This window comes from Hydractinia symbiolongicarpus, chromosome 1, assembly GCF_029227915.1.
Source record: "Hydractinia symbiolongicarpus strain clone_291-10 chromosome 1, HSymV2.1, whole genome shotgun sequence".
Lineage (NCBI taxonomy): Eukaryota > Metazoa > Cnidaria > Hydrozoa > Anthoathecata > Hydractiniidae > Hydractinia > Hydractinia symbiolongicarpus.
The window spans coordinates 20911465-20924494 of NC_079875.1; the positions used below are offsets into that span (position 1 = coordinate 20911465).

Consider the following 13030-nt stretch of genomic DNA (forward strand, 5'->3'; position numbering starts at 1 on the left):
TATGCAACTTTTAAAATCGCAGATTAAACGTCATTTTACTAACGGCGTCTGAGATACGCATATCTTCACTTAAATCTCAGATCAGGATTTTGTTCGAGAAACTAGAAGCTGTGTGTTCCACAGCTAATAATAACAACTAACGGTATTGACGTCAAAACGATGTATATAGCGTATTCTAATGTGAAAAGAGCGTAACTCTGCAGCGACTCTGTAATGAGCAGAATTACTACTGCAAAACATTCATCAGTAGGGCAAAACTACTCGTCTCGCAACGGTCCAAACCATGCTCACGTTTCCTTACTGGGTGAAAAACCCAATTTAAATTCTGCTTCGCGATGATAGGAAGATCCCACATCGAAGGGTGAAAATGTGACGACTCCATAAACGCTTGGCTGCCACAAGCCAATTATCCATGTGGTGTTTTCAGTTTTTGTTTAACATGAAAATCAAGATCAAGTGAGCTTTTATACTTTTGTGTGATTTCCATTCACACTGAACTTTTCAAGAAAGCTACGTTATCGCGAATGAAAAAGATTTAATTCTACATTTCAGAAGAATAAGGTGCATTTGGCAATGATTTCAACTCAGTAACAAAATGCGAAATTTAGTTTTTGCAAAAATGTTTAAATTAAGAGTTTGAAAAATGACGAAAAAGCTGCCTTTGTTTTAATAATTTTGTTCATGATTGTAGAAAATATGAGATATCATTTGGGTCAAGTTACGACAAACCTTACGACAAAATGATAAATGGAAGGCATTTTTTAAAATCATGTTCTATACAATATTCTGTTTTGCATGATAAACCGTCAATATGAAAATAGAGTTGTTTTATCACACTTTTGCTTTTAATTAGCGGTCTATATTGAATCGTGCCTTCCATAACGTAAAATTAGAATTAATAATCCTAAGTAACATATATACTAGAAGTCAAAAGGAGAAAACAAATAATAAAATAAAATAAAAAACGTTTACAATATGGACAGCGTGTAAATATAAACTACAAAAAAGAAGGTATTAAAACCACCTGAAAAAATCGATAGGTGCAAAAAAACACTTAGACTTTAATGATTCAACTCTTGTGTCTGAACGTTTCCGATAAAATTCTGTACAATTAAAATTGGTTATTCGGTTTCTCCTACCCACAAAATATTATTAACGCGTTAAAACTTAAATGTAAAAAATACAGAAGCAGTTTCGTACGTTGTTCGGATATCTGCTGGTAAAAATATTCATTCTAGTCAACAATTACATCACAGCACACGATTCTCTCTCCGCACCTGCTCGTCGCTAAAAAACAAAAATAAAATCTAGTAGTTAGGTTTAGGTAAAGTAGGATTTTGTGAGGAATGATAATTGATGTAGCTTGTTAAGTTGAATTAAAACTTTTTCTTTGTACTTTGATTTTTTGTAGGGCCTATCTATTTTATCCTTCGTTGTTCATATTGTAGTACACATATTTAATACAAGCCGCCAGTTTAAACAACCGTATTAAAATCTTGTTTAAGAAGCAACTTTAGTAGAAGTAGGGAATATAACCAACATATAATATATATGAACCCTGAACATATATGAACATAGAATACATTTTGCTAAACTAAAGCTCTCTTTTTTGCTACAGTCAAATTGAGTTAAATATATATCAGCATTACCATAAGGCTAAATAATGCTTATAAAAGATACTTGTGTAATGTAACATTAAACAAGACAATTGCGAGTGAATTCTGTAACTTTCCACAGGGTTTTGATAATCTTCTGAACTGTTCGATTTTCTTGTAAGCAATTGTTAAGCAACAGATCTACCACACAAGTATCAGGTGACATGTCAAGCTGCTTATAAAAACAAATGCTTTTCAATAGAATTTTCTAAATCTTTAACGTCCGTAAAAATGCATCTCGAAAAATGACGCATTAAGACAATTCAAAATCTCGACCATACCTTTCTAGATCTTCTTATATTTGGCCCCGTCTCCTCAGTTACAACAGTCGCAAGTGTATGCTTCGCCACAATCTATAAAAACGAGATAGAATGAACGCGGTTTAAGGTATATTAGTCACCGTTGGAAGATTCACGGGGATTTACCCGTCTCTACTTGCACAGAGAGCATTATACCAAAGATAATCAATCAAGCTACATATTTGCTTCATTTCAGCGAGTCAGAAATGTACATTTGAAGTATATAATAAAGACATTACAATAAAAAACTTAAGAAAACAAGGAAGGATTTAGAAATTGTCGTCAGATTTTTATCGTCGACTAGCAATAATTCAAAAAAAAACCAACGCATCACTCTTCCGCATGCAAGTATCTGGTATCTCATTTAAGTTAAATAAATCTTCTTCAGTTATAGTAAATGCTCACACTACATTTATTATAAATAAAAAATGAACACAGTACAAATAGAGTTAATTGTAACCAATTTCATACTGACCTCACTTTCATTATTGATAACAGAAGTCACAATAGAATTTCCAATAGGCCAGTCGACACTTCTCAATACAAGATCAGTTGGTGCTTTACTTTTCACACCAGTGGAGTTACTCCAAATCTAACAAGAAAACATGCATCTATTGCTGGATCTTTAAAAGTTGCTAACTTTACTGTAATGCACACGAAGTGGGGAAGAGAATTTAAAATAATTTATTTTTGGTTAAGTACAGCTAAAACAACAACAAGAAAGACATACTGTAACACTGTGACCAGCCTTTAACACAAATTTAGGTGTAAACTTGTATTCCACTGCATCGTCTTCCTTACCATCAACAATTCGTTGCACGTGCCATCCTCCTAATGCTTCATCCTAATGTACATCAAAATAATTATGATTATCATGCTCGTACGCAAATCTATTTATTGGAGTGTAAGTATAAAAACATTTTATTTAAAGATTTCAGTCTAACCTGCATAGTCCTTATGTAGCAGGCTAGTTCAAACTTAATTTATTTTATTGTTACATAGGTTCTGCAACTTACTGTCTCACTCTTGTTGTGAAGCTTGATAAATTTGCCTTCTGTATCAGATTCAGCTATTTCAACCCCTCCTGATGAACTGCTCTCAACAGGTTGTACTTCGTATTCGTGACGAGAGCGTTTTGTCCCACGTCGTGACACAGAACGTGTTGCTGTAGGTGAGGAAATGTGCAACCTGTAAAAGATTACGATACGATCAACCACGGCTGGCTAGATTCAACATTTCTTGTCTTTATTAATAACATGTGGAATAACGATGAACTATGGCTAGTTAGATTCAACATTTCTTGTCTATATATTAGCATTTCGAATGACACAACACCGAACTTTCATAAAATAAAGATTAAAAAAGCTACCTCTGTTCTTCCCCTTCAAGCAACTTTCGATAAGCAGCTATTTCCATATCTAGAGCGATTTTGATGCCATAAAGTGTTTCGTATTCTTTTTCTAAATCATCAATCTTGTCACTTAGACTTGTAATTCTTGAATCACGCTCTTGTAATTGACGTTTAAAGTCATCCTTGTCCATTGCTCTTAAACTCTCCAACTCAGTAATTCTTTTCATCAACTGTGTATTCTACAACAAAAGTTTAATAATCTATCTTTCAATAAACACACACAATAATCTTTCTTAATAAACTTACCTTGGCTTCTAGCACACTATAATCTGATTTAAGGTTTTCCAGTTCTGTTTTGATTTCATTATTTCTTTCAATCAACCTTGTAACATGACTGCGATCTCTATCACTAATGCTTCGGAGTTCATCATACTAAATCAAATCAGAATCAATTATGTGAAAATTTCGAACTAAAATGTGTAGTCAAGAAGACACAGGATAGTAAATGAGCAGGATGAAAAACAGGTCTTTATATATTTAAAAGTTAAAGCTGTCTTTGGATCACAAAGAATTTAACCTGCAACTACAACAAAAGCTCCCTTACTTTTTGCTTGTATGCTTCTTCAAGCTCTTGTCTAGCATTCTCAGCTTCCTCTTCAAATTCATCACGGAGTTCTTGAAGTTTGTCACGTAGTAAATTATCATAATCTGAAGCACCATCAGTTTCCATTGTAAATTTCATTTCCTGTTTACTTCGCAATTCATTTAGCTCCTACAAAAAGAATGGATAATTTAACATTAGCACTTTGAATTTTGCAAATGCAATGCCACATGTTAAAAAATTGGGCAGGCAAATAGCATTTTGTGTTTGCATTTTCTAGCTGACATGAAAGAAATTAAATTAGAAATGATGTTTGGAAATTAACTCCTGTTTTAGAAACATAGACAAATCTATTTAAATTGAACTATTGTTCGTAATGGCATTTAGAACCGATTTCAAATGCATATGCCAACCGACTGATAGCCTTGTGGTAGAGCGTTCGCTTTCAGTGCGGGAGGTCTTGGGTTCAAACCCCGGCCGAGTCATGCCAGAGACTATAAAAGTGTGAATCTATCCTTTCTGCCTAGCGCTCAGCATGAGAATAGGATTGATATCTTAGGCGGTTGTCTAGTTGAGCGATTGATGTGCTTCCACGACTTTCGTAGCTCAAATGGGAGCTTTAAATGAGCTAGGACCCCCTTCGCAGGACCCTCGTTGATAGCAGTACCAATAGGAACTGAAGAGGCTATCCTGGGTAAATAATAGTAATAATAATAAAAATAATAATAATTTTTGTGTTCATTTTTATTTAGGGTATTTATGTTTGCTAGGATAAAAACTTTTCATTATATAAGCTTTAAAGTATTGAAATGAATATAGTTGATGTAACAAAATATACCTTTGCATGAACTTGTTTGTAAAAGTCTGCTTCTTCTTGAAGGGTTTGTGCTCTGTTTTCTGCATCAACTCTTCGAATAATCTCTTCTTCCAATCCAGATTTTTGTTTCTCCAATTCATCTTGTAATTGTTTTAACTGTTTTTCTAAATCTTTTACTTGCTGATCAAGCTCTTTGCGTTCCTTAGTGATTACAACTAACAAAGATTCTTTCTCATGCAATCGTCTTTCAATTCGTTTTAATTCATCTTCAGCACGAGAACGTAAAGCACTCTCTTTTTCAAGCCTAATTAAAAATAGAATAGAAATAAAGAAAAAGTAGAAGCACCTCTTATGAACTTTGTATATTATTGTAAGAATATCAGACCAGTTTGCGAGATGTGCAGATTAGTTGCAGTATATATCTGATCTGGGCAAATGCGAATCAATGTTTTTCTTTCCCAAATAATTGAAATTATGAAAAAGTGAAGAGTCAACAAAAGTTCTTTATTATACATTCTGTATCAAAACTATTTTTTAGGGACATAAGCATTTTTTTTGAAATAGTTAACAGTGAATTAAAACATCTAGAGAATGGTTCAAAAGCAATAAACTTTCGTTAAATGTAAATAAAACAAAATACTCCACAAAGCTGCTGAAGTCAAAGACATACCTTTTAAGTTACCTAATTTAATCAAATAACATAAATATTTTAAGGCAATAATCCATGAATTTTTAAGGTATTTTGTTAGATCAAAATTTAACATGGAACAACATATCCAAACTGTTGAAAGTAAAATTTCTAAAAATATCGGATTAATTTTCAAAGCTAAACCCTTTTAATTTTACCTCTTTAAAAAACTTATATTTTTCCTTTGTACATAGTTATATAACGCTTTGTAACATTGTTGGACAAGCAAAAACCGGTCTAAATTGAACAACTCCACAATAAACAGAAACATGCTTGTCGCATAGTGTTCAGTGCAAATAAATACACACCCTCTGACCCTTTATGTAGGAAACTCAGTTTTAAATAACTAAAAACTTTTATGTTAAAGTTTATGTTATCACATGTTTAAGGAAGAATGCTAGACAAGAGCTTTACAAGCAGAATTTAGGCTTATTGCATGCCATAGTAAAAGGTTTTCCAACTTATATATAAAACTAAAATAATTGAAGGAAAAATATTTCAACAATAACGAAAAATACTTTTAGGTAGTGATTTTTATGATTCTTTGTCGGGGTCACACATCATCATTATCATTATCATTCTCGGCTTAACGTCCGTTTTCCATGCTAGCATGGGTTGGACAGGGTATATTAATGACCCTCTTTCAATCTGATTTAGACTGTGTTAGATCACAAAAAAAATTCCTTTTATACTTATTTTGATTTGTTCGCAAGATATTAGTCGTTACAGTTGTAATATATTAGCTGGAGAAGCTTCGTGCCAGTCGCCATCTTGTGTCCTGATTGTAAATAAATGCATTCGCGGGAGGGCTTGTGACATCAACTCCCAGATGATAATTTCGCTGACTCTGCCGTGGCCCAGGTTTTTGTATGTACTAAGCGGTTGTTGTTTTGTTTTTCAATATTGTAATGGGTACTGAAGATGAGTTTGTAACAGGTATATACTGAAGATAAGTAAACACTTGTTTTTTACTCCCCTTTTTAAAACTGAGTTTATGTGAAAAAGCTGTGGGCTTTCTTAGTTTTGAAGTTTCGGCCAGTAAAAAGTCTACAAAACCTGGTAGTCAATCAGACTCTAGCTTGGAAAGCTGGTATGAGGATGAGAATGGAAGTGGAAGCAATAGCTTAGAAGTGAACTGTGGCCTTTTTCGCTATTCCGATGCCCTGAGAACGAGATTGGCTCTTTCCGACTTGTGTAGAGACTCTTACAGAAATGCCCACCACAGAGACGGATTGTGGTGCCGGGAAGTATATTTAAAAGTAAAAAAGAAGCTATTTAGGGTTATCAGAGCAAACCATGGCGGGCAGCATTTAACTCTTTCGTAGCCTATCATACCCCAGAAGAAGAGCAAGCACCTATCCATAATTTGCACATGGCCTAATGCAAAGACAAGTGGACAGAGATTTAGAATTGCCAAAGCCTTTTTTGCCAGCGTTGATCAAAACATTCTAGTGATTAAAACTCGACTTTGAAAGCGTATCGACTCAGTTAATGAGCACACGCAGCTCGTTGTTTCTTGCCTGTTAAGACTGGCGAAGGAATGCTTTCCAGCGCTACTTCTATTATTCTTATTGCAAAAAGGCATAGCACGAAAACACATTTTATAATTATATATTAACAAACTTAATCTTAGTTGCAATAATTTACTCTTCCTCTTCTTCTCAGAGTTATCGTTTTACGGCAACATGTTCAGGGGGCCTTTTTTGCCATCTGGGAGATGACGTCAAACTGGGTTTAATCCGAAAAAAATTATCACAAAATGGCAACTTTTCGAGAAGGAAGCATGCTGTAAATACGAGAAAATGTGGCTTTATATTAGCTTTATTATTTTGAATTTTACTTAATAAATGTTAAAATATAAATTCTCATCATATTATAAACAGAATAAGATGAACTTTTTTGAAGTGGGAGGTAACCTTTAAAAATTTGATAAACAAGTTTTTTAATTTTTTTAAAAAGCTCTTTATGTTTTAAGATATTCACATTTAAAGGGAGCCTGAGGTGTAAAATGATGTTGGACTTATATTATAGAGCTTAAAAAGTTAGTTAACAAGTCTTTTTAAATTTCTTAAAAAGCTCTTTTCGTTCTCAAGATGTTCGCATTTAAAGAATTTCAGATTTAATTATGCTGCATGAATTATGATGTCATATTTCAGTACTAGAAAATTTAGATATTTTCTTTCATCAGTAATTTTAGACCTGTTAAGGGGTGTGCATTCAAATTTACCAACGCATAGATATCATAAAGGTTAATTGATAACAATTTTTTTGCCAAAATGACAATTGTTTGCTCGTCCCAGGCCTCATGTCGGCCTGCAATCAAATTTTGTGAGTAAACATATAGCTTACCCACAAAATTTGATTGCAAACCAAGTTGCAGATCCCAAGTTATTGAGTCATCAGCAAAAAGATAAGAGGCCTGGGATGAGCAAGCGAGGGTCATTTTGGCAAAAAAATTTATGTCAATCAATTAACCTTTATAACATCTATGCATTGATAAAGTTTGAATGCACACCCCTAAAAGGTCTAAAATTAGCAAACTTTTTAAGCTCTATAATATAAGTCCAACTTTATTTTATACCTCAGGTTCCCTTTAAGGGATTTCAGTTTAATTATGCTGCATAAATTATGATGTCATATTTAGTAATAGCATTTTCTGTCATACTTTTAGACCTGTTGAGGGATGTGCATTTAAACTTAATTAAGGCATAGATATTATAAAGGTGAATTGAATAACATAATTTTAACTTGGGATCTGCACATCATAATTTATGCAGCATAAGTTAAAATTTAAACAGAAAGCACATTCAAAGGATACACAACAGTCATACCTATTTCAAAAGAAATGTTTATTTATTCCAATGTTGTCAAGGCTATCAATTAAAACAAGCAGAAAGCTATTGATTGTTAATGATCTCCTGATAATGATAGCAAATACAACAAGATACACCCATGTCCATTTATAATGTTTACTTACACATGCATGTGAATTTTAAATTTTGTTTTTAATTGTAAACATTGCTTATAACAACTTCTGGGAAAATTTAAGCACAAACACAATAAATGTTTTTTTTTGATTGCAGTGTTTTGTATCAAATAATTATCAAAGAACAGACTTTGTGAATCACAATGCAATCTTGGCGAATCATTTTACCAAAAAATAGTTAGTATCATGATGGTTGCCGCAACAAAATAAAATGTTGCAATAATATGTTTCTAATTTGATTATATATAAAATGCTAGGTTACCAATCAGCGCATAAAATTAGGCTGAATTGGCATATGAGCAAAAAAACACAAGTTTGCAACAGCAAAAATGCATTGTTTTAATTTCTAAAATACAACAGCTACGTTTTAGGAACATATTTTCTCTAATAAGCACCTCCTTCCCAGAAAGTCTGCTTCATCTTATTTGCCACTTTGTAATAAATGCCAATTTTGAACGCTAGGTCCAAAAGCTTAAATTTGTAGGGAAAATACAGATAGATGTGGATATTTTACATGGCTAGCCTCACAAATATAGAGGGATATAACCTTTCTATTATTTCCTAGAGGGGCCATGGCTTAAATGGGAAGTCCTAGAGTAGGTATTCAATGCTTCCACCACTTTTTAAGTGGGTCAACACCCCAATTTCTCTCGCATGGCTTTGGTTAACCCAAGCTATGGTAACATTCACTTGCCCATATTAAATTGCCTCTAAGGGGATTCGAATCCGTGTTCTCTAGTAGTAGTAGTAATATTTATCAATAAGTCATACACAATGTAAAACTAAATAAATAATATTTTGTTACAAAAATGCCTAGTGTATGATCCACCAACTCCGTGAATCCAATAACTCCATGAAACTGCTTTCGAAGCCTACAACAACTTACCACAGCTCTGTCTACCATTTTTAATGAATGAATTCGATTCAGGGGGTTTGATACTACCACTTAATCATTTTAGGGGTGTGGGAACTCGCGCAAGACAAAAATTTGGCACTAAGTTCAGCCGGCTACAACTTTTTGTGATTTTCAAGTCAAGCGCGACGGTGGTCATTTTTGATATATATTGTTATCTCAGTTAATTGATTTTAATTATGGTCATGTTATATATACCTTTACTGAGGTTCCAATGATTTGAGAATGTTTTCAAATGAATATTTTAATTTTTAAAATATTTTTGCTAGTCATCAGAAAGCAAACGTGTTTTTCAAATTTCACGGAGTTGAAGGATCCATCACGGCATTATCGGATGATAGTACATGTCGGATCCGGCTTATTTGTCCACAATTAAATGTATTTTTTTTCTTGTCATACCCCCCGAACGGTCCACGACAGATAGCGCTACGATAATAAAAGTTTCAAATAACCGATATGTTGACGATATGGATATAAGGACGTTAAATGTGTTTTTTAGTTAGTTAGCGGATTATACGCTAATTGATAGGAGACACACCTATTAGTTGAAGACTATTCTGAAGGAGGCCACCAGTGTTTAGTAGATAATTAACGTAAATAATTTTAAATCTGATAGTTTAACTTAGTTTTTGGTTTCCTAACCCATCCAGTTCCAGTCTTAACCAAAAACATGGTTTCATCAATAATTTTACAAAACAAAAGATGAAGTATATATATTATAAAATGTATATATAAGCATAGTTAACCCTTAGCTATATTACTTGCATGTTTTATCAATTCCAAGAAATACAAGTCCTCAATGTCTCAACCTTAACCTTATAAAAACTTTAACAACAACAAGAAGGTCATTTATTATGTCACCTCTACTTCAATTAATTAGCTACTTTATTATAATGCTAGCTAGGTTAACTAGCTGGTATAGCTAGCTACATCTTCTAACTATTTGAATTAACTAAGTTTACCTTGAACGCAAATCTTCAACTACACCAGTTAACTTGTTATTTTCTAACTGCAACAAAGCCTTTTCCTTTGCAGTATCGTCCAATAATTTTCTTGCTTCTGCAAGTTCTGTTTCAAACAAGCTTCGAACATTTGCGACTTCCCTAGAAACATTTTCTTTCGAGGTCGATATTTCTGCAGATAGTTTGGTATTTTGGTGCTCCAGATATCTCATACGATCGATGTATGTTGCTAAACGATCATTTAGATCTGAAAGTTCTTCTTTCTCTTGAACTCGTGTTCTTACATTAGGAGACTGAAAAAATGCCCTGCTTGGACTCTTTCGACCTTCCGGTGTGATAGGCATGCCTAAAAAAAGTTGTGTTTATCTGTAATGTATGACTTTTAAAAATAATGCAAATATATACTAGCTATGCCACCACAGAACTTCTTGAACTCAAATCAAGACTCCGGCGAACGTGTTCCAAAAGAGTGCAGATAATGATGACCCATTCAACAACAATAAAGAGCGGCCCGCTTCATACTTACAACGACCCCTATCAATGAGTTGGCGCGAAAAATTAAGGAGGGGCGCGGTATTTAAAAGGTCGACTTTTAATTTCACAGCGGGCGAGCCTGGAGGAGGAGAGGGGGGTATTTATGTATTGTAAAGGTATCACATTATTTTTTTTTGCTAATAACAAAAAGACATTAGTAGTAAAATTAAAATAAAAATCTCGGAGGAAAGTAGACCATGTCTACTCAGTGCAGCCTTCCCCCTCTTCAATTTATCAATATCCTTCTCAAGATCGGTGATATCCATATTCCTTTTCACCCGGCTTTCTGATCGTTTCGATATGTGAACGCTTTCTATCTTTCGAAAATTTTAGAATCAAAGTAAACGGTCAACTAACGAGGACATGCATAAAATGCCTCGATGCTGGCAAGGCCCTCCGGGAACGTAACAGATGCCCCCATGGTTGGCGGGGATCCGCCTGTAAAGAATGCGGTGGTAGAGATATATGCAGGCATGAAAAGGTGAGGGCTTTTGCGATTTGGCCTCATGAAAGACAGAGATCCAGGTGTAAAGAATGCGGGGGGAGTCAAATTTGCCACCATCAGAGGGTGAGATCCACTTGCAAGGAGTTTAAAGGCGGCCAGATTTGTAAACATAAAAGACAGAGAACTCGCTGTAAGGACTGCGGGGTGAGTCAAATTTGCCACCATCAAAAACGAAGGTGGCAATGCCCTATATGCGACCCCGACGGAGATATCGCTGCTGTTGTACGATGTCGAACCCACAAGGCTCTAAAGGGAAACAAGGAGCTCATTTCCCAGGAGTATCTGCGGTATCGCTACCCTGCAGGCCCATATTGAGGCCCAGTTTGTCGGTGGTATGACCTGGGACAATTATGGAGAGTGGCATATCGACCACAGGGTGGCAATTCAATACAAGAAAAATGGGGATGATTCTTCGCTTGCCGAGGTGGCAAAATGGCTGCACTACACCAATACCCAACCTATGTGGGCGAGTGAAAACATGTCAAAATGCAACCGTTTCGTCTCAGAATAAAATGGCTACTCTTATGATCATGGCGGGGGGCGGCGCTAATTAACGCCTTAGCCTTTTCGGGCACTAACTTTCTATTTAGTAAACTGAAGACGACTTGGGTCGTTGTCGCGCATTGAGACTGGAACGACTAGTCCAATGGTAACCTGCGCAGGCAGGTGAAACCACATGATTTACATGTGAGGCCTTTATTAGACTGCAAAAAGCCATATTACAGCCTTTATAGGACTGTGCACGTAGTTAAGAGTGTTGTAAGGCAACGGCGCTAATGAAAACAACTTGGGACGTTGTAGCGCATTGAGACTGGAACGACTAGTCCAATGGCAACTTGTCCAGGCAGGTGAAACCACGTGATTTACGTGTGAGGCCTTTTTAAGACTGCAAAAAGCGATATTACAGCCTTTATAGGACTGTGCACGTAGTTAAGAGTGTTCTAAGGCAACGGCGCTAATGAAGACGACTTGGGTCGTTGTCGCGCATTGAGACTGGAACGACTAGTCCAATGGTAACCTGCGCAGGCAGGTGAAACCACATGATTTACGTGTGAGGCCTTTATTAGACTGCAAAAGGCCATATTACGGTCCTTATAGGACTGTGCACGTAGTTAATAGTGTTCTAAGACGACGGCGCTAATGAAAGCGACTTTGGACGATATAGTGCATTGAGACTGGAACGACTAGTCCAATGGTAACTTGTCCAGGCAGATGGAACCAAGTGATTTACGTGTGAGTCCTTTATTAGACTGCAAAAAGCCATATTACAGCCTTTATAGCACTGTGCACGCACTTAAGAGTGTTCTAAGGCAACGGCGCTAAGGAAAACCATTTGGAACGTTGCAGTGCATTGACTATGGAAGGAATATTCCAATGGTAACCGGCGCAGGCATCTGAAACCACTTGGATTACGTCTGCGGCCTTTATTTGACTGCAAAAGGCCATATTACGGCCTTTATAGGACTGTGCACGCAGTTAATGGTGTTCTAAGGCGACGGCGCTAATGAAAGCGACTTTCGACGATGAAACGCATTGAGACTGGAAAGACTAGTCCAATGGTAACCTGCGCAGGCAGATGGAACCACGTGATTTACGTGTGAGGCCTTTATTAGACTGCAAAAAGCCATATTACAGCCTTTATAGGACTGTGCACGTAGTTAAGAGTGCTGTAATGCAACGGCGCTAATGAAAACGACTTGGGACGTTGTAGCGCATTGA

General features: G+C 35.6%; 2 protein-coding genes across 2 annotated transcripts; one reads left to right on the plus strand and one right to left on the minus strand.

The window, feature by feature from the left end:
* Window positions 1-744: 744 nt before the first annotated feature.
* Window positions 745-10761, minus strand: LOC130645684 (prelamin-A/C-like). Its single transcript, XM_057451756.1, has 10 exons — window positions 10273-10761; window positions 4745-5027; window positions 3910-4077; window positions 3612-3737; window positions 3324-3544; window positions 2971-3142; window positions 2685-2798; window positions 2430-2546; window positions 1937-2008; window positions 745-1287 (listed from the first exon to the last, which is right to left on the minus strand). The coding sequence occupies exons 1-10, from the start codon at window positions 10614-10616 to the stop codon at window positions 1246-1248; spliced, it is 1659 nt and encodes a 552-aa protein (XP_057307739.1). The 5' UTR covers window positions 10617-10761; the 3' UTR covers window positions 745-1245.
* A 51-nt stretch (window positions 10762-10812) lies between these two features.
* Window positions 10813-11626, plus strand: LOC130612161 (uncharacterized). The gene is made up of 2 exons (XM_057433493.1): window positions 10813-10916; window positions 11140-11626. The coding sequence occupies exons 1-2, from the start codon at window positions 10813-10815 to the stop codon at window positions 11624-11626; spliced, it is 591 nt and encodes a 196-aa protein (XP_057289476.1).
* The last annotated feature ends 1404 nt before the right edge of the window (window positions 11627-13030 follow it).